Source organism: Polychytrium aggregatum, assembly GCF_025602895.1.
Source record: "Polychytrium aggregatum strain JEL109 chromosome Unknown BJ171scaffold_9, whole genome shotgun sequence".
NCBI lineage: Eukaryota > Fungi > Chytridiomycota > Chytridiomycetes > Polychytriales > Polychytrium > Polychytrium aggregatum.
In genome coordinates, this window is record NW_026516211.1 from 958,569 (window position 1) to 979,586 (window position 21,018).

At 58.0% G+C, this 21,018-nt stretch overlaps 4 protein-coding genes across 4 annotated transcripts; 3 read left to right on the plus strand and 1 right to left on the minus strand.

Moving 5' to 3' along the window:
• The first annotated feature begins 47 nt into the window (after window positions 1-47).
• On the plus strand, window positions 48-2,775 carry BJ171DRAFT_495607 (putative methyltransferase NSUN6-like protein). Its single transcript, XM_053110148.1, has 10 exons — window positions 48-331; window positions 448-559; window positions 707-765; window positions 883-910; window positions 987-1,102; window positions 1,185-1,322; window positions 1,475-1,585; window positions 1,836-2,076; window positions 2,220-2,347; window positions 2,446-2,775. Exons 1-10 carry the CDS (start codon window positions 143-145, stop codon window positions 2,701-2,703), a joined length of 1,380 nt encoding a protein of 459 aa, XP_052969165.1. The 5' UTR covers window positions 48-142; the 3' UTR covers window positions 2,704-2,775.
• Window positions 2,776-3,017: 242 nt separating this feature from the next.
• On the plus strand, window positions 3,018-9,414 carry BJ171DRAFT_597192 (nuclear pore complex assembly-domain-containing protein). The gene is made up of 16 exons (XM_053114728.1): window positions 3,018-3,403; window positions 3,516-3,710; window positions 3,833-3,946; window positions 4,113-4,269; window positions 4,351-4,548; window positions 4,620-4,786; window positions 4,979-5,083; window positions 5,181-5,310; window positions 5,479-5,645; window positions 5,739-5,876; window positions 5,971-6,244; window positions 6,398-6,733; window positions 6,992-7,933; window positions 8,068-8,191; window positions 8,297-8,760; window positions 8,864-9,414. The coding sequence occupies exons 1-16, from the start codon at window positions 3,089-3,091 to the stop codon at window positions 8,959-8,961; spliced, it is 3,924 nt and encodes a 1,307-aa protein (XP_052969166.1). The 5' UTR covers window positions 3,018-3,088; the 3' UTR covers window positions 8,962-9,414.
• On the minus strand, window positions 9,381-11,190 carry BJ171DRAFT_495611 (mitochondrial glycoprotein). Its single transcript, XM_053110149.1, has 6 exons — window positions 10,911-11,190; window positions 10,596-10,705; window positions 10,418-10,476; window positions 10,236-10,314; window positions 10,014-10,058; window positions 9,381-9,848 (listed from the first exon to the last, which is right to left on the minus strand). Exons 1-6 carry the CDS (start codon window positions 11,041-11,043, stop codon window positions 9,525-9,527), a joined length of 750 nt encoding a protein of 249 aa, XP_052969167.1. The 5' UTR covers window positions 11,044-11,190; the 3' UTR covers window positions 9,381-9,524.
• Window positions 11,191-12,426: 1,236 nt separating this feature from the next.
• On the plus strand, window positions 12,427-20,801 carry BJ171DRAFT_566421 (uncharacterized protein). The gene is made up of 6 exons (XM_053113409.1): window positions 12,427-12,573; window positions 12,724-13,555; window positions 13,719-13,753; window positions 13,861-14,397; window positions 14,540-19,903; window positions 19,998-20,801. The coding sequence occupies exons 2-6, from the start codon at window positions 12,776-12,778 to the stop codon at window positions 20,656-20,658; spliced, it is 7,377 nt and encodes a 2,458-aa protein (XP_052969168.1). The 5' UTR covers window positions 12,427-12,573; window positions 12,724-12,775; the 3' UTR covers window positions 20,659-20,801.
• Window positions 20,802-21,018: the final 217 nt, after the last annotated feature.

Below are 21,018 nucleotides of genomic sequence, written 5' to 3' on the forward strand. Positions count from 1 at the left end.
TCAAATCCGATGTCCTGTTTCGTTTTGGGGGGCGCTGAAAGCCCGCAGCGACTGTCCAGCCAGTCCCCGCTCTGGTTGTGATCTGTCGATCTGCACCCAGCAAGCCAACCAAACACTAGCTTTAATCGAGTCGGCTGCCGCCATGGATTTGTCGCCGGTTGAGTTCCCCAGAGATGCCGAAGCCCTGCTCAGATCGCACATGAGCCCCGGCGAGTGGTCCAGAATCTGCGAGGCGCTGGCTGTTCCTCCCAGAACCACCTTCCTGCGGGTCAACACACTGATCTGGAGTCGATCCGAGGCGCTGCAGGCGACCCAGGCGTATGTCGACGAGGTATCCCAGATCGTCGAGCAGAGCGTCTCCAGAGGACATTGCTTGCACTGGAAACGTACTATGAGGCTAACGGAGTCGGATGCCATGACCCTTTGCGCCTGGCTCACTCCCGTCAGCAATGCGCCGCAAAAGGATGGCCATCGTTCACCGTCCAATGCCACCCGCAGGCCCCTGACGTCCTTTACGTCAACGGTGTCGGGCCTCTGACTGCTCAGCCCGTGGAGAAAGGTGAGCAACAGCGATTGAACCTCAGGGCAGACCATCGTTTTTGTAGCTGCCTCTGCCGCTGTGGCGACTGTGAACAGACTTTCAAGCAGCTATTCTGTCGGATATGCTGCTTTCAAAAACTTACGATCGACAGCGACGGTCCAACAGAGGTGATCGTCGATGTCCTTTGCGGCAATGCTGTTCTGCGCGGAGCCGATGTCTTTGCGGTAAGGTCAAGGCAACATCCCCACCCGCAGATCTCGACTTGTCCGGCCAACGATCTATCGAGCGCAGATGGCAGGCGACAACAGCCAAATTTGCTAACCGACTAGTTTGGTATCAAGGTCGGCGTTCTGGCTGCCGAGTCGCCGAGTGAGTATCTGGACTGTTGTTCCCGATGCGCAATAGTCATGGAAAGCGGAGCCAACTCACGCCGGTGCAATCCCAGTGAAGCGGGGCGACAGGGTTGCCGTCTACGTCGATCTCGACGGGGCTTGCTTGCGGGGACAGAAGGAGAGATACCACGGCCGGAAGGTGTTCATCGGTAACGGCATAGCTCTGCAGGTATGTGGCTCCCAATCGACGGTGTGCTCGCCTGCTTTGTCGACGATCCTGGGGTCAAGATTCTCACCCACAGCGACTCCAGGGCCGCGAAGATATCTATATCTACACGCCAAAGGAACTTGCAGGCCGAGGTGTTGGTATCCAGATGACCGAGCCGCTCTATCGATCGCCCTCGTTTTCATCCATGATCCACGAAGGAGTATTCCTGCAGAATCTGCCCGTAAGTCACGATGTCCTTTGGCTGTGGATGTATCTTGATCTTCGAGCAGCCGAGCGCAAGTTGGTCACTCTGGTCGCTCGCCCAGCTATTCCGCAAATTGCCAGTGTTTTCTGTCGTCTTGCTGATTCCGACGTACTCATATACACCCCCAGAGCATCCTCGTCGGCCATGTTCTCGATCCCAAGCCTGGAGAGTTGATTTTGGACATGTGTGCGGCTCCTGGAGGCAAGACAACGCATATCGCCAATCTGACAAACAATCAGGTAATATCCACTGTTCACCATGGACACAGGTTATTCTGTGATGAGCGAGGATGTTGGCATCCTGTCATGAACATGGCTGGCGGTGTTGTCAGGATCGCTGCTGCTTGCAATGTCGCCATCCTCAAAACCGCTGTCGCATGAGTGGATGTGCAATTTCCTCTCTTCACCGAGGAGTCACCCGCCGCACACTCCACAGCCTCAAGGATGGCACTGAGTTTATGTCGTTAACAAGCGTCTGTGATTCCGTCAGAGCACCATCATAGCCCTTGACCGCTCTCGGCCCAAAATCGAGCGCCTCAGGGAGCACCTTGACAGCCAGGGCTATACCTCCATCAAGGCATTCTCATGCGATGCAACATCGTGTGTCATGAGCCAGGAAGAAACGGCTGCATGGGAATCCAGCCCAGAATGGCCCTCGTCCATCAAGCTCCGGCGTCTACCTCGACAACGGTTTGATCGGATCATCTGCGATGCCCCCTGCAGCGCCTTAGGTATGTTATGGACTTTAGCAACGACTCGGCCGCTTTCTTGATTCTGCCCTGCAAAAAGACAGTGGCGGGTGTCGATGACTGCATACTCACCTCTATTCAACGTTCCGATGCCCTACTCGTCAATCCTGGCCGCGGTTCTGCAGGTCAGCGACCTGCATTCAATGCCACCATCACGGTCCCAGTGCTGTCTCATCATCCACAGTACCAGCGTCAGATTCTCCATGCGGCCCACGCCCTCTTGAAGGAAGGCGGCATGCTCGTCTACAGCACCGTGAGTAGTGGGCATCTGTTCTGCTCCTTGCGCATACCGTTTGATGGACCTGACCAAACCTGGCCTAACCCAACTCTCGGCCAATACGTGTCATCCAGTGCACATTCTATGCCGAGGAAAACGAGTGCAATGTCGCCTTCATCCTCGAAACTTTTCCCGATATGGAGCTGGTGGACATTCCGATCCAATTTCGGCTGGGACAGCGAGGGCTGCCGGTACCTGGGCTGCGCGAAGAACATCTGGCCAAGTGCTGGCGGTTCAATCCTGGGTCGCCATGCGGCGTCGGTATCGCTGGCGAGGAGCTCGAGAGCATTGGCTTTTTCTTTGCCCTCTTTCGTAAGAGGCTGCAGCCGTAGCGCCTGTACCTGAACGAATCGCACGCCCAAATGAGCAATACATCATCCGGACAAACAAGCTGTCTACCAGTGGAAATCTGGCGCTTGTGGGCCCGCCGCACTCCATCGGTGTTGCCATCTCTGTGGATGTCGAGTCAGCCGTCGATATCGGGTCGTCGATGTCGAGGCAATCGTCGATGTTGAGGCAATCACAACCTCTGGGCATGACAGAGACGCGCTGTCGTTCTCGCCGAGAACGATCTGGCCTCTCGCCTCTCCCATCCATTTCGGCTTCCCCGCCAACCCGATCCTGCATCCATCTCTGTCCCCGATCTGGCTAGATATACGGACCAGCGCCGCTGCACCAGCATCCGCGCGCCCGACCGGTCGATTCTCCATAACCAGCATGTCCAAGCTCGCCGTTGACTCGGGCGACGTCTTCCTCCGGGCCTTCGACGCCGCTTCGCCCATCAATTACAGAGACAACATCATCGCCAGGTTCGCCCGATCGCCCATCCGCCATGAGCGTCCTGCCTCAGGCGACCACGATCGAGACGAGCGCTTCTCTTCCATGTATCACTCCCCTATCTGGCTTTATCGGTACACCGATGATCTGCTGGAAGTCCGGGCAATCCGCCATTGCGAGAAGAGGGCTCTCGCGCTGTTCAACCTGAAGCACATCGGTCAAGTCGTCCAGCTCCCGCAGAGCGAGCAAGATCAAGTGGGTCCGGTTGCTACACTATCGGCACCTTGGATAGCGAGGATGCCCCCAGCCTCTTATTTTCATCGACATCGCTGACACCTACATTTCCTGCCTGCATCTCTCGGTCCAGCTCAAGATCTACTTTGCTATCCATGTGGAGGTGGCCGAGACATCCTACATTCTGGCCGTGCTTGCTCCAAAGACGTCCCACTTGGACTGCCACATCGTTCTGCTCGATCCCCGGACTCTGGGCTGCACCTCGCTCGGTAGCTACCCCATCTCGGTGGCCGACTGTGATTTTAACATCGTATCTGCCGATCGCTCGGTGAGTTGATGAAAGCTCTATGAAATGCTTGCTGCTCCTGTTCCAAGGGCCTTTGGCTCATCTATCTGGCACAAGTCGCCGAGTTTCGCTCGCTGATGATATTAAATCGTCTGTGCCTCCAGAGTCCTGCAGCGCCAAATGGCTGCCTGATCGTGTGGTCAAAGCACGGCGATATTACCACATTCATCCTCCCAACCGATGCAGCCCCAGGATCCATGCCATTTTCGGCATTCAACGTATGTGCTCTCAACCTCAACTTCGATCTCGATCTCGACTTTTTGATCTTGGCATTGCCGTGAGCTTGTCGTGCTGTGCTTTCCAGTTGTCAGGGATCGGCGTCACATACGCGACCCCCGAGCCGCGAGTTCTCATCATCCCACTCCACCGTGGAATTATCTTCAGTATGAAATGCAGGACATCACGTCTATGGCGGGGCAGGTCATCGAAAACCAACTGTACCTGTTTGCTGGCCACGTTGATGGGCTCATCACCACACTCATCAACAACAGCCTCGCCTCGCTGGAGAACAGCGACTTTTCATCGACCGATGGACCCAGAGGTACGCCTGCGTGCCGACGATGCTGCACAAAACAGCTTGGCTCGCCGCTCATGCGCATCAACCACCTTGCTTGGTTTGCAGGACGGCATCAAGTGAACCAGTTGGTCTCCCACTACTGCTCCCGACGCAGATACTGCTTGTTGGCCGTGATGTCGAACGACACTCTGGACGGCCGGGCGCATATATCCGTATACAAGTACTCAACAAGCAACCGAGTCTTTTCATCCTACGGCGACTCGAAAATCAATGGCTGGATTGATGCCCTAACTCTGTCTTCGGGTATGGCTCTGTCGAATGGCCCCTGGTGCTCCTCCACATGCGCTGTGCTAAGTCCTGCTTATCCCGTGCAGACCAATCCGAGCGGCTGCGGGTGTACTATGCAGCATCCAAAGGTGCTCCCGGGGTGGCGTCGTGGGACGATCGATCGGGTGAGGGGCTCCAGTTTGTCGGCAGCTTTGACCCCCAGAATCGAGACTCACACACCACCAAGACCTTGCCCAAACGGGACAAAGTGTTGGTAAGTCTGAACTATTGTGCTCCCAAACGGTTTCGGAGGCTACGTGCTGCTTGTTTGTCGACGCCCTTGCCTTTCGTTGGTCCAGGATCAGCGTCCCATGTCGCTTAGCACTCCTGGACGGCGCTACATGCTTCGCGACTGATTTCACTTGGCGCGACGTTACCGTGGGCCCCTGACTTGCAAACATGACAGGATCTCTCACCCATCAACAACTCGAGCGAGTGCACCGTCCTGACCTGCAACGGCATCATCAAGTTTTCGACGTTTGATAGCAAGAACACCATCCCATCCACGCACGTATGTAGCCATGTGCGACCAACGACATAGCTCACACAAAGGCCCCGTTTCAAATCACTAACACTTATCCACAACTCTTGGCTGCCGTCTCGTCCAGCTGATTCCCAAGTTTGAGACCTGGTTCAGTTCGTCCCTGTCGATCGAGCCTCTCGAGAGTGAAGTCGACGAGCACCGCGCCAGAAATGGCGTCCTTTTCATCGAGAAGCTGCTTGCCATTCACAACATTGGTAGGGTCCACCTAGTTGGCCAAGAGCTCGGCTTTAAACGGATGCTTGGCTTGCTGTATACTGCGTCCTTTACGCCCGACGAAATATGCAGCATGGTCGCCAATCTCCGTTGCTTCGAGGCTTTGGCGATTGCGCTGACACCTTCTTTGGGCCCACCCTGATGTCCAGACCTCGACCAAATCAACTACCCGGCTAAAGATCGTCAGCAGCTGCACGACCTTTTCACGGCAATCGTGGGCACGGGATTCGACCAGGTTCTCGGTGCTCATGCCAGCGCTGCTGCTGCCAACGACACTGCCGATTCCTACGATGACACTGTCCAGCGAGATTGTTTGGTAGGTATCGGTCCGATCGAGGATGCTGCCGTAACTCTGCGGACTTGGGTCTACAGCATCTGCTGATTGTCGCGGCGCTGTCCACGTGCGTAGATCTACTATCTCTTGAAGGACCACTGCCAGGGAAGGGGGCTCAGCAAGGACAAGGAGTTTGCGGAGGTATTCCTCCTGCCCCAGCACTTTCAACGCTGCATCGACGGGTTCTGGTACCTTGACCGCTGTGAATACGAGGTAACTGTGATAGCACGCTGCATCAATCGCAACATGGCTGTAGTACGAGTGCTCATTTGCCCCGTCTCGCGGCTGATCACGATGCCCTCCAAAGCTTGCAGTGAACCAGCTAGTGCATCCGTCATTGAACGTGGAATGGTCCAACGAGATCCTCGAGATCCTCTACCGAAACGCCCCGGAGCTCGCTTTCCAGTTTCTACAAGGCGTGCGGCCGCCGATTGTCGACGAACGGGATCTCGACATTCAAATGCCAATCTATCTCGACCATAGTCTTTCGCAAGCCTTCGAGTTCCAGCGACAGTACCAAGCCATGACATCCGAGCTGCGTTTGTTCAAGCGTCTGCTGGAGTTTGTCTTTGACCCGAAACGTCGGTATCAGACCTGCAATGTCAGACTTGCAAATGGTCCGGACGAGTGCGCTGCTTCTGCAACATTTGTCGCTCCAAGAGACAACTCCATTCGTTATCAGAAGAGCGCTCGCTGCGATGTGGCTGACTGATGTCTTTTCGTACCTTTACTAGTTCCTACAAAGGCTCAAGCTCTCCGGGAACTTTTGAAGCTGCCGCTCTCCGAGTCGGAAGAGGCGCTTCTGGTGGACTTTTGCCACGCCTCTGATGTCCCACTCACAAAGGACTTTATCATCATGTACTTTGTGGACCGCGGTCGATATCCGGAGGCCATAGCCTTCAATGCAAGCCTCGGTGTCTCTGTGGCCACCGTCGGGGCCTACTCGAGCGATCCAGCGATCCAGCAGTCCATCAAACGCCGAGATAACTTGATCTCGCAGCTTGAGAGGCTGCTGGTGCCTGTTCACAAACGCGGATTGAAGTTGGAAGTCTCGCCTGTGGTTGCCCCCAGTGAGTCACCGACCGTATGCATTGTCTGCTCGTGCCGGGACTGCCGCCTTGAATGCGATTTCCACTACTTAGCCCTCTGGCCGTGGCCTTTGGTGCCGCGCGCTCCGCTGCACCAAGCTAGTTTGCACTTGGCCCGTGTCTGCTGTTTCATGAGATTGTCATCTACGTCCCATTCAAGCTAACGAGTCCCCCCACCACCGATTGTCGCTAATCTATGACCCGCCCTCGCGCGTGCCGTATACCCCCACGCCATCCCAGATTTCAACTGCCGGGTGCCTCTCTCTACCATACTCATGCCAAGCAGCCCGATCCGCACCGCCGATGCCAGCGTCAGCGTCAAGGCAGCTTCTCCCGCCGCAGCAGACATGGCCGCTGAACCACCATCGAACAAAGCTGAGGATATTTTGCTGATGGCCCTTATGGCAGCGCCTCCCACAGATGTTCTACGCGACAGCCTTCTGTTCGGCGCTTCGAGCGATACTGCCGCGCCAGCGTCATCCTCGCCCACTGCTTTCCAGACCGATGCCAGTGCCGATGAGATGTTGGTGGACGATGCCGAGCCCGGTACCCCCATCACCCGCCTGATTTCGGAGGCGCCGAGCACACCCAAGCCTGCAACTCCGAAGCAGCCAACCCCCAAGCCAGCAACGCCCACATTTGCGACCCCCAAGCCCACTGCGGCTCTGGAGACGGCTGCTTCTCGCTCGTCCCCGGCCCCTTCGCTCTCGCCCGCTGCCGCCAAGCCTGCTAGCCCGTTCACGACACCTTTGCGTACTCCAAAGAAAGACTGGCGGGAGCGCATCATAGAATCGTCGTCGTTCGGAGCTCTGCCCAAGTTTATTCCGCTCCAAGCTGGGTCGCCGTTGGGTCACTCTGAGGGCTTTGGCGGCGAGTATGCTCGCGAAGTTCCCGGCGACCATCCTGGCCCACGCACGCCAACACAGCCGGACTACGATCGCCGCGGCTCGCTTACTCCAAAGGCACGGCCTGCAGATGTCTCACAGGTCCAGTTTGGTACGCCCGAGCGCTCGCAGCAGAGAGCTGGAGTGGCCAAGGAAAGCACGATTGTCTCGCCAGTGCTCAAGTCTCCTGTAGTTGTGAGCCAGGACAAGCGTGAACTCCCCACGCTTGTGTCAAGATCGCCGTTCTCTCCCCGAAAGGAAGCAGGTTCTGCCCCACCTGCGATGGAAATTCGCACAGGTATGGTGTCCTCGCTGGGGATTCAGCAGTTCACTTGGCGGATGATCCTCTTCACTCCCAAGACGACCGACTCACACTTTCTCTGCCCTTTTGGCTGTACATGTCTTCACGCTCACTCGCTCTGTATCGATCAGTGCCCCGCCGCAAGACCGGCGCTCGCAGCGCCTTGTCCAAGGTCCAGGCCGAGGCCGTCGAGACTGTCCGTCACAGTCCCCGCCTGCGCCAGCGCACAATGCAGAACCCCAAGGTCGCTGCGCAGTGAGTATCAAAGGCCATCGGGCCCAATCCCTCTCTCGAAATGCCGGCATATTTCAACAACATCAGGCCGATGCTGACACGCACCTCTGGTGGCATATTTTGCAGGACGACCGACATGGATATTGACATGGAGGAGCATCAGGCAAGGGCGCCTCCAACACAAACTGCGGGCTTTGGTGACGAGCTAGCTTCCCAGACAGGGCATGGTCGTCTCAGACAGCACGCTCGGAGAACAACAGGGCCGTTCGGTCTCCTCGATGACGACGACAACGACGAAGCGATTGATACTGCTCAAGCAGAGGCCGAGCCTGAGCCCGAAATGGCCACGGCCACTCCGCTTCGCCGGGCCCGAGCCCGCAAGCCCGAGCCGTCTAAAATCAATGCAGAAGCCGAGACCAGTTCGGCTGCCGGTCAGCGCCAGCTGCGTGGCCGTGGGTCTGCAGAAGGTACACCATCGGGCCGCTCGCTCCGATCGACCACCACACGAGCCAAGCCTGTCCCGATCGAGCGCCCTGAAACACCCTCGACACCAAGGCTGAGAAAGACCCGAGGTGCTACTGCTACCACTGGTACTGCTACAACGGCTACAACGGCTACAACGGCTATTGCTGCTGCTGCTGCTGTGACTGCCCCTGCGGAGCGAACACCTGCGACTCGCACCCCACTCCGCAGTGTTCGAGCAACTCGGACGACCCAGCCGGCAGGAACACCTGCCGCTGAAACTCCGCGAGCACAACCGCGACGGGCGACAAAGCGCGAATAATCGATAGCATGCCCGACTCGAGACGGATGAGCGTATCGTCATGCGTAACGCCAGGGAAGTTATTTCCCACGACGCCCTCCATGCACCTGAAATGAACAATAAATTGGGGGGGGGCACCTGGATTCTGGAGATCCTAGACCCGAGTGGTGCACATTGATGGTCCTCTCGCTGGTTCATCGCCGCCGGTTTGGAATTATCGCCCGTCGATGGCAAGCTCGTCAGCGGATATGTCTGTGAGCAAATTCGGAATACTGCCCGGTGTTCAAAGGGGAAAGTGAGGATTGATTCGTGTTTTCCGTGGAAACGAGCTTCACAACAACGCTGTCGCCTTCTTTGATAGAACCTCAAGGGCCTATATCCCCATTCGCTCAACGCACGAGCCCCCCCCCCCGCATCAATTTCGATGCAACTTGCTCAGTTTGCATGTCCGGTGGTAATCTCGAAAATGTATTAGGTTGGCTCATTCGGGTCAAATGGGCAGCGTGAATGCAATGGGAAGAGAAGAAGGTAGAGGGCGCCACAGGCTAGCAGCCCGTCCATCAATCAAAATATGGCGGGGACAAAGGAAACTTAGGCCGAAACGAAGCCACTGATCTGGTGGAGCCAGTTGATGTACTCCTTCTGCTCCTTGTACTCGACAAACGAGGGGATGAACTCGGCCAGGACGGGATCGAATCCGCGCTCCTCAAGGAACTTGAGGAAGGTGTCCTGGAGGGTCTCGTCAAGATCAGCAAAGACGGGACCGCTGTACTTGCCACGGCGCTGCCAATCGGCCTCGGCCGAGGTATCAGCGGCAAGAGACGACGACTCGAAGAAGCTGATGTTGTCGATGAAGAAGGCGCCGTCCTGAACGGTGGCGGCAAGCTGGAGAGCGCCGTGGTCATCGTTTCCGGACTAAGAGGGGGGGGGAAGAGAGCAAGGCAAAACCAGACATGGGTCAGCGAGCGAGCTGCAACGATATTGCGCAAGCATGCCAAAAACGCTCCAGTCGGATCAAGCCACGTGGGCACAATCGGACAAGCACGCCGAGGCCAATGACGATCGTGAGTGCTGGCTCACCTTCTTCTCGATCAAGACGGTGAGCTGAACGGGATATCCGGGCTCCTGTGATTGCAACGAGGGTTAGTCAGGACAGCAGAGCGATGGAGGGATGTCGCCCATCTGGCCGTGAAGAAGGACGAAAGTGCAGACTCGATAGAACACTTGCAGCAACCAAGCTCACAAAGAGCGTTTGGCAGCAGCCGGTAACTACAGGGTGATCATGGGCACACAGATATCCACCTCCGAAGATTCCTCCTCAAGTTCCTGGTCGATGAAGTTGTCGGCGGTCAAGGCATCGGTCGAGAAAACAATCGAGATCCTGTTGGGGAGGGGGACATTCACAGAATCGTCAGCCACTGTAACACTGGGCATATCAGGCCGGTTCGTTGGGAAAAGTCCATGAGACACAGCACGATACATACTTCTCGTTGCCAAAGTGGCGGACGAGGGTGACCTCGCGATCTCCGGGCTTGTCTTCGATCTGAACAGGATGGCCGCACAACACATGTTTAGGCGAAGAGGGGGCGGCCAAACTCGCAAAATCGCCCCTACCAACAGTTGGGGCCATTGCCAGAAGTGGAGCCGGGACCCAATACACACCTTGAAGGTGCCGCGGTTCTGGAACTCTTTCAGCCAGTCAGGCAGAGTCTCGGTGTTCTCAGTCTCGAACTTGAGCTCTTCCTTGAGCTTCTGGGACAGATCACGATCGACTGGAGTGGACGTTGGAGGCGGAGATCGATCGGAGAAACCATGATGGAGCAAACAGCTCGGTGAGGGACCAGAAAGAGCACGATGCCAGCCGATCCACAAAAGACCACCGAGGCGATCGGAATAGACAGTCATGGCCGACGCACCTGGCCGAGACAACTGCGGAGCGACTGTGACTATGACCGCGAGCGAGGTCATCACACATACCGATGCCGCTGCCGGATCGGAGGGCCGAGACGGAAAAGAGGCGGGCAGGGATAGCAGCGCGGACGACGCTGAGACGAGCCACAGGGGCACGGACGGCCAGGCGCGAGGCAATACGGAAGGTTCGGGCAAGCATGGCGATCTGCAGGACTGGGGAGGCGACGGGAACAGCACAAAAGAGAGATCTCGAGAGCGGGGCTTGGCGGCTCTTGAGGGTGCGCGGTGACAGCGGAAGAAGAAAATGCAGCTGCGGTTCGAGCCAGCCGCGAACGTGCCTTGGAAAGGACATGGGCAGACCCGGACAAGGCCAGGGCCAGGGCAGGATCAGGGCCTGATCGGGACAGGCAGAAACAGGCAGAAACAGGCACATGGACGAGGCCGGGCAGTCAAAGGTCGCCACTGCAGCCGACAGCAGTCGAGCCTTGCAAGACAGGATCAAACCGGCGGATAGCGGCCCCAGGGGAATAGAGCAGCTGGGGCATCCACGGGCACGGGGCGAACGGCTGCATGAGGATTGCCAGATCGCCCGATCGACCTGCGCGTGCACAAGCCCGCCGGAGGGAGATGGATAGGTCTGTGGGAGCAGGCGATCTGGTTCGGGATGCTCTCGGCTAACGGTGGTTTGGGAGAAGACTGTCCGAACTGAAACGGCGCACTCTATGAGACGTCATGATTTCGCCCGGCTCGTGTATGGCTGGCCTGTGTTGTATTCGTGCCGTATCAGACACTTGCGCCGGCAATCACCAATCACCAACCGCACTTCTTTCGATAGCCGACAATCAGCAATCACCAATCAGCAATCACCAATCATCAACTGTTGTCGGCGGCAACCCGCCCGTCGTTACCACCCGCGAATACCGGCCGTGCCCGTCGCCATCCGGACCTGTCGGACCCGTCCGGCTCATCAGTTGGATTGCACCATGTCCCACGACCGTGCGATGTGCCGCAACGCAGAAGCTTGTCCACGCCACCAGTCCGCCATCGTCGTGCCTCTTCAGCCGCCAATGCTGCCCATGCTGCTCATGCTGCCCATGCTGCCCATGCTGCCCATGCTGCTCATGCTGCTCATGCTGCCCATGTCGCCTATGTGTCTGACCCCGCTCGTCGTCGCCTCGCCCATCATGCGACCGGCCATCGCGGCATGTCGGCCATCGACCCCCCCCCGTGCTCCCTCATCTCTCCTCCTCACTTGCCCATCCACCCACTCACCCGCCACTCCCCCTCTCCCCCCCCCACCGGCGCTTGCGAATCTCGGGCTCGGCTGTCGCCAGCAGCCAGGCCAACGAGCCAGGCAGCGCCACCCTGCAATTGGCCAGAGCCGCACACAAGCCGCGGCCGGCGGTCTCTGTGGTGCGGCGTCGCGTGGGTTGGCCTGGACGCGTGTGCCGTTCGCCTTGCGCGAGCGCTGTGGCGGCTGCTTGCCAATCCACCTGCCATCCTCATCCACCCTGCTGGCCAAGCCCGCTGGCCTCAGATATATAGCCCCCCCGGTCCCGCAGCCCGCCGCGCCGGACCTCAAGCAGGATTTGCTCTCTTCGCAGCTGCTCTTGCCAAGTTAGCCCCGCCGTCTTTTTGCCCTCCCACCGTCACCGCAATCTTTCATTTGTTCTTGCACTGTTTTGCACCTGTTCTATCCTGCATTTGCCCCGCATACCTTTGTTGTTTGGTAGGTCCGCCCGATCGCTGTCTCTGCTGCTTCCGCTGCCTCGGCCGCTTCTGCTACCGCTGCCGCCGGCGCCACCGCCAGGCTCGTCGAGCCAACTCGGCTCCGCTCTAACCTGGCCAAAATGGCTACTCATCCACTGGCAATCTCCAGATACTGCCTTTGACCATTTTTACCTGCTTGTAACCATCCCGGTACTTGAATCATGTCCACTGTCCAAGAATCCACCACCTCCAACACTGTTGTTGACGCCACCGGCCGCTCCGTCACCACCACCACCACCACCACCACCACCCGGACTACCGCCGATGTCGTTCTGAGCGAGGCCGCCGTCATCGTCAACACCCCCCACGAGGGCTGGCTCGCCCGCGTCGGTTTCCTGGGCCTGACCAACTCCCGTTACTACTACCGCCTTGGCCGCGAGGAGGGCATCGAGATCGAGCGCCTCTCCCAGATCTACGAAAAGAACGTCCGATACGACGTCAGCGATACCGAGGCCTTCTTTGCCAAGCGAAACGAGGACCTCTTCGACGATCTTGCCGCTGCCAGCTCTTCGCTCGAGGGCTTCCTCATCGGCTTCAAGTCCGACTCGGACAAGGATAGCTACTACCCCGTCGTTCTCATCAATCTGCGCGACATTGTCGACGTCAGCCCCATCAATACCACCACCAACAACAACGCCTTTGTCATCAAGACCGCCCGCGACACCTACACCTTCATTGCCGAGCCCACCGTGACATCCACTCCCTGGATTGAGGCCCTGAATGCCACCCGCGCTCGTCTGGCTTCTCGCTCCGATATCAAGGAGTCTCAGACCTACAAGGAAGCCTTCTCGCGCCTTGTCAAGCAGACGGTCCTCTTCTCCAAGACCACCGGCGAGGACGCTACCACCCTCGTTGACCAGGAGGAGACGACCGAGGCCCCCAAGCATGCTCCCAAGAGCTCTCTTTTCGGCGGCATCTTTGGCTCGTCCCAGTCTGCCAGGGTAAGGTGGTTTGCAGCCAAGCACGATATCGTCCGGGTGCGGATGGGCTATGCTCAATGCAGACAGGCATGGCGATCTCCTGTCACAGGCTCTTCTTTGCCACCATCGATCTTCCTGACAGCAAGCTAACAGTCCGAGCTCATTTTCCCGCATTTGTGCTCAGGGCGACGAGGACACTGTCAACATCGAGAACAAGCGGTAAGTGCTTACTCTACTGTAATCCGCAGGCCTCCCCGAATCCACAACTGTCTCGTTCGTGACTGCGCAGACTGGCAGACTGACTGACCTTACGTTCTGCGCTATAGATTCTCATTTGGCTTCTTCAAGAAAGCCGAGGCCAAGACCCCCGCCGTGGTGGTCACACCCTCTGAGCGTGAGGAGCACCGCCGCATCCAGATCACCAAGACCATCACCCACGGTGACAACAGCACCCAGACTATCGTCACCATCATCACCCGCACGGTTCGCATCTCGATCGATGGCCACGAGACCGTCTTGACTGAGACCGAGGAGTCCAAGGATGCTACAACCGGCGAGATCTACATTGCCAGCATTGGCGACCGCGAAGACGTCACTGATATCCAGCAGACCGTGGCTGCGCCTGAGACCAGGCTCCACCTTCGCACCGAGAAGCGCACCAAGACCATCACCAAAACCATCACCCACGCCGATAAGCGCGTCCAGAAGCTCATCACCATCGTTGTTCGTATTGTGCGAATCTACTCGGATGAGAGCGAAGAGATTGTCTCCGAGACTGAGGAGACCAAGGACTCTATCACCGGTGAGGTTTACATCGCCCAGGAAGGTGATGTTGAAGTTATCGAGAACGAAGACACCGTCAGGTGGGTAACCAGATCGAGCGACTGAACGAAGCTGCTTGCACTGGGAAAATGCAGAAGCGAAATGGAGCCGACCGATCGCAATGCACAGAAGTGTTCGATTGCCTCTGTCTCATTCTGACGCATTGATGCCTCACTCCCTCAGCGAAAACGTCTGGACCAATATCTATAAGAACATCGCCTCAGGTGCCTCGAATGCTCTGACGACCACTGCTGATGGCGTTGCTGTCCTTGGCGGCTCGATTGCGAACGGAGCCTCAACTGTTGCTCAAGGATCTGCTCAGATTGGAAACGCTATTATCGATGGTGGCAAGTCCGGAGTTCGCAGCATCTTCGGTATTTTCAAGGGTGCTGCCAAGGAAGATCTCGAAGTTGTGGGAGACAAGAGCATCGCTGACACCGAGGCTACGAAGAGATCATCAAAGCTCTTCGGTTTCTTCAACAGTGCCAAGGACACCGCCTCCAACGCCGCCGTCACCACTGCCGACGGCGTGAACGTTGTTGGTGAGGCTGTTGCCACTGGAGCCACCTCCGTCGCCTCGGGTGTTGCTCAAGGTACCGCTCTTGCTGGTGGTGCTGTTGTTGCTGGTGGCAAGGCCATTTATGGTCTGTTCCAGCGCAAGAAGGTCCTCACCAGTGGCGAGGAGGTCGTCGAGGACGCTCCCGTTGTCGAAGTTGAAGGTGACGACTACGAGTTCGAAGAGGAGGAGCAGGTCACCACCATCCAGACCACCATTGTCGAGACTGATGGCACCCGCCGCAAGATCGTCAAGCGTGTTGTCAAGGTCACTCGTTTCTTCAAGGACGGCCGTGTCGAGATTGTCTCTGAGAACGCCGATGCCAAGGATGCTGTCACCAACGAAGTCTATGTGATCAGCACTGACTCTGTCGAGGAGATCGATGAGACTGTCGTCCCCGAGGTCCAGACCACCCGTCGCCGCTACGGCTTCCTCGATACTCTCTACCACGGTGCTGCTGTGGTCGGCGAGGCTGCTGCTGCTGGCGCTGCTGGTGTTGCTGCCGGCGCTGTTGCTGTCGGTGAGACTGTTGTTGAGGGTGGCAAGGCCGGCGTCAACGCCTTCCTCGGCCTCTTCCGCCGCAAGAAGGTCCTCCCCACCGGCGAGGAAGTCTGGGAAGAAGTCCCTGCCGGCACTGCTGGTGCTGAGCCTGTTCCTGTCTCGGCTGTTCCCACCGCCTCCGGTGTTGACGCCACTCGCTCCGCCGAGACTCCCTCCAAGCGCGGCTCTCTGTTCTTCGGTTTCTTCAAGAGCGCCAAGGACACCGCCTCCAACGCCGCCGTCACCACTGCCGATGGTGTGAACGTTGTTGGTGAGGCTGTTGCCACCGGAGCCACCTCCGTCGCCTCGGGTGTTGCTCAAGGCACCGCTCTTGCTGGTGGTGCTGTTGTTGCTGGTGGCAAGGCCATTTATGGTCTGTTCCAGCGCAAGAAGGTCCTCACCACTGGCGAGGAAGTCGTCGAGGATGCTCCCGTTGTCGAAGTTGAAGGTGATGACTACGAGTTCGAAGAGGAGGAGCAGGTCACCACCATCCAGACCACCATTGTCGAGACTGATGGTACCCGCCGCAAGATCGTCAAGCGTGTTGTCAAGGTTACTCGTTTCTTCAAGGACGGCCGTGTCGAGATTGTCTCTGAGAACGCCGATGCCAAGGATGCTGTCACCAACGAAGTGTATGTGATCAGCACTGACTCTGTCGAGGAGATCGATGAGACTGTCGTCCCCGAGATCCAGACCACCCGCCGCCGCTACGGCTTCCTCGATACTCTCTACCACGGTGCCGCCGTTGTCGGCGAGGCTGCTGCTGCCGGGGCGGCCGGTGTTGCTGCCGGCGCTGTTGCTGTCGGTGAGACTGTTGTTGAAGGTGGCAAGGCCGGCGTCAACGCCTTCCTCGGCCTCTTCCGTCGCAAGAAGGTCCTCCCCACCGGCGAGGAAGTCTGGGAAGAAGTCCCTGCCGGCACTGCTGGTGCCGAGCCTGTTCCTGTCTCGGCTGTCCCCACCGCCTCCGGTGTTGATGCCAGCAACCCTCGACGTTCATCGTCGAAGTTCTTTGGCTTCTTCAAGAGCGCCAAGGACACCGCCTCCAACGCCGCCGTCACCACTGCCGACGGCGTGAACGTTGTTGGTGAGGCTGTTGCCACTGGAGCCACCTCCGTCGCCTCGGGTGTTGCTCAAGGTACCGCTCTTGCTGGTGGTGCTGTTGTTGCTGGTGGCAAGGCCATTTATGGTCTGTTCCAGCGCAAGAAGGTCCTCACCAGTGGCGAGGAGGTCGTCGAGGACGCTCCCGTTGTCGAAGTTGAAGGTGACGACTACGAGTTCGAAGAGGAGGAGCAGGTCACCACCATCCAGACCACCATTGTCGAGACTGATGGTACCCGCCGCAAGATCGTCAAGCGTGTTGTCAAGGTCACTCGTTTCTTCAAGGACGGCCGTGTCGAGATTGTCTCTGAGAACGCCGATGCCAAGGATGCTGTCACCAACGAAGTGTATGTGATCAGCACTGACTCTGTCGAGGAGATCGATGAGACTGTCGTCCCCGAGGTCCAGACCACCCGTCGCCGCTACGGCTTCCTCGATACTCTCTACCACGGTGCTGCTGTGGTCGGCGAGGCTGCTGCTGCTGGCGCTGCTGGTGTTGCTGCCGGCGCTGTTGCTGTCGGTGAGACTGTTGTTGAGGGTGGCAAGGCCGGCGTCAACGCCTTCCTCGGCCTCTTCCGTCGCAAGAAGGTCCTCCCCACCGGCGAGGAAGTCTGGGAAGAAGTCCCTGCCGGCACTGCTGGTGCCGAGCCTGTTCCTGTCTCGGCTGTCCCCACCGCCTCCGGTGTTGATGCCAGCAACCCTCGACGTTCATCGTCGAAGTTCTTTGGCTTCTTCAAGAGCGCCAAGGACACCGCCTCCAACGCCGCCGTCACCACTGCCGACGGCGTGAACGTTGTTGGTGAGGCTGTTGCCACCGGAGCCACCTCCGTCGCCTCGGGTGTTGCTCAAGGCACCGCTCTTGCTGGTGGTGCTGTTGTTGCTGGTGGCAAGGCCATTTATGGTCTGTTCCAGCGCAAGAAGGTCCTCACCAGTGGCGAGGAGGTCGTCGAGGACGCTCCCGTTGTCGAAGTTGAAGGTGACGACTACGAGTTCGAAGAGGAGGAGCAGGTCACCACCATCCAGACCACCATTGTCGAGACTGATGGTACCCGCCGCAAGATCGTCAAGCGTGTTGTCAAGGTTACTCGTTTCTTCAAGGACGGCCGTGTCGAGATTGTCTCTGAGAACGCCGATGCCAAGGATGCTGTCACCAACGAAGTGTATGTGATCAGCACTGACTCTGTCGAGGAGATCGATGAGACTGTCGTCCCCGAGATCCAGACCACCCGCCGCCGCTACGGCTTCCTCGATACTCTCTACCACGGTGCCGCCGTTGTCGGCGAGGCTGCTGCTGCCGGGGCGGCCGGTGTTGCTGCCGGCGCTGTTGCTGTCGGTGAGACTGTTGTTGAAGGTGGCAAGGCCGGCGTCAACGCCTTCCTCGGCCTCTTCCGTCGCAAGAAGGTCCTCCCCACCGGCGAGGAAGTCTGGGAAGAAGTCCCTGCCGGCACTGCTGGTGCCGAGCCTGTTCCTGTCTCGGCTGTTCCCACCGCCTCCGGTGTTGATGCCACTCGCTCCACTGAGACTCCCTCCAAGCGCGGCTCTCTGTTCTTTGGCTTCTTGCGAAATGTCAAAGGCTCGGCTTCCAACGCCGCCGTCACCACTGCCGACGGCGTGAACGTTGTTGGTGAGGCTGTTGCCACTGGAGCCACCTCCGTCGCCTCGGGTGTTGCTCAAGGCACCGCTCTTGCTGGTGGTGCTGTTGTTGCCGGCGGCAAGGCCATTTATGGTCTGTTCCAGCGCAAGAAGGTCCTCACCACTGGCGAGGAAGTCGTCGAGGATGCTCCCGTTGTCGAAGTTGAAGGTGATGACTACGAGTTCGAAGAGGAGGAGCAGGTCACCACCATCCAGACCACCATTGTCGAGACTGATGGTACCCGCCGCAAGATCGTCAAGCGTGTTGTCAAGGTTACTCGTTTCTTCAAGGACGGCCGTGTCGAGATTGTCTCTGAGAACGCCGATGCCAAGGATGCTGTCACCAACGAAGTGTATGTGATCAGCACTGACTCTGTCGAGGAGATCGATGAGACTGTCGTCCCCGAGATCCAGACCACCCGCCGCCGCTACGGCTTCCTCGATACTCTCTACCACGGTGCCGCCGTTGTCGGCGAGGCTGCTGCTGCCGGGGCGGCCGGTGTTGCTGCCGGCGCTGTTGCTGTCGGTGAGACTGTTGTTGAAGGTGGCAAGGCCGGCGTCAACGCCTTCCTCGGCCTCTTCCGTCGCAAGAAGGTCCTCCCCACCGGCGAGGAAGTCTGGGAAGAAGTCCCTGCCGGCACTGCTGGTGCCGAGCCTGTTCCTGTCTCGGCTGTCCCCACCGCCTCCGGTGTTGATGCCAGCAACCCTCGACGTTCATCGTCGAAGTTCTTTGGCTTCTTCAAGAGCGCCAAGGACACCGCCTCCAACGCCGCCGTCACCACTGCCGACGGCGTGAACGTTGTTGGTGAAGCTGTTGCCACTGGCGCCACCTCCGTCGCCTCGGGTGTTGCTCAAGGCACCGCTCTTGCTGGTGGTGCTGTTGTTGCCGGCGGCAAGGCCATTTATGGTCTGTTCCAGCGCAAGAAGGTCCTCACCACTGGCGAGGAAGTCGTCGAGGACGCTCCCGTTGTCGAAGTTGAAGGTGATGACTACGAGTTCGAAGAGGAGGAGCAGGTCACCACCATCCAGACCACCATTGTCGAGACTGATGGTACCCGCCGCAAGATCGTCAAGCGTGTTGTCAAGGTTACTCGTTTCTTCAAGGACGGCCGTGTCGAGATTGTCTCTGAGAACGCCGATGCCAAGGACGCTGCCACCAACGAAGTGTATGTGATCAGCACTGACTCTGTCGAGGAGATCGATGAGACTGTCGTCCCCGAGATCCAGACCACCCGCCGCCGCTACGGCTTCCTCGATACTCTCTACCACGGTGCCGCCGTTGTCGGCGAGGCTGCTGCTGCCGGGGCGGCCGGTGTTGCTGCCGGCGCTGTTGCTGTCGGTGAGACTGTTGTTGAAGGTGGCAAGGCCGGCGTCAACGCCGTTCTCAGCCTCTTCCGTCGTTCCGGACACCCCACCGAACTGGCTGACTCTGAGCGCGCCTATGTTGAGGTCGGCGATGACTCTCAGGAGTATGAATTCGAGCAGGAGGAGCGTGTTACGACAAGCACTGTCCGTGTTACCCGCAAGAACGGCCAGCGAATCCTCATCACCAAGGTTGTTGTTCAGATCTTCCGCCACTACCCCGACGGACACCAAGAACTGGTGTCGAATGTTACCCAAGCCGTCGATGCCATCAGTGGAGCTACCTTTGACATTGTCGATGACGACAAGGAAGAGCTGTTTGGCGATGTTGCGCCTGCAGTCAAGAGCACCAAGCGAAAGTGAGTTTATGAGCCCCCCCCCGCCCGCTGTCGAATACCTTGCCTGAGACGACCGTTTCCTAACACGTGGCGCGACATTTCAAATCGTTACTAGGTTCGGATTTGTTGATGGCAAGCCATCTGGTGCAGTTGTTAGAACCGAAATCAACGTTGCTCAGCCTATTGTTGACAATGCTGCCACCACCACGACTACTACCACCACTACCACTACCACCACCACCACTACAACTGCCGGCGTTACGGACGGAACTGTTGTCGAGACCGATGTCCAAACTGCTGTCCAGACCGATGTCCAGACTCGCGAGATCCCTTCCTCGGTTGTCCAGGAAAGCAGCACCCAGGTCGTCGAGACCACCGAAACCGCCGTGTCAGTCGAGCCCTCTCTGACTGCTGCCGTTGTCGAAAGCCAAACCTCTTCCGAAGTCGTCGACTCCACTGTTGTCGAGGAATCTCAGGTCACTGTTGCTGAGGAGGTTCAGACTGAAGCTGTGGCACAGCCCGCGCGCGGTGAAGAGTACATCACTGTCACCAAGCCCCAAACTTACGAGATCGAGGAGTGTGAATATGTTACTTACAACACCACTATCCAACACAATGCCGACGGCACCGTTACCTCTACCGTCGAAACCACCTCCCGCGTCGTCCGCATCTACCCCGACGGTCGCGAGGAGGAGGTTTCCCGAGACATCACTTCCAAGACCTATCCCTACGCCGTTGTTGTTTCTCAAGAGGGCGAGGTCAGCGAGAAGATCTAACCGCCCTCATAACTCGCTGATGTTGCCACTCTATCCTTTATTCTCCTCATTTACGACGTTCGAAATTGAACCGGGGACACCCTTGCTTCTGAGGCCGATGGCCATCCTTTCTGGATCCTGAATACACATACTTCATTTCCTAAAGATTTACATAATGAGCGAACCGAACACCCAATCGCTCTCCTTCCGAATGGAGTGAGCATATCAATCATCCATAATCACCATCCATCTCGTGCAAGCAGGCAAGGGATTTACCTCCCGCCTCCGAGTGAAGACCACCGGTCGCTCTCTGGTCTCCACAATCGACCTGCACACTGGTCTCGGCGTGCCAGCGGCGAATGGTGCTCTTGGACACACTGG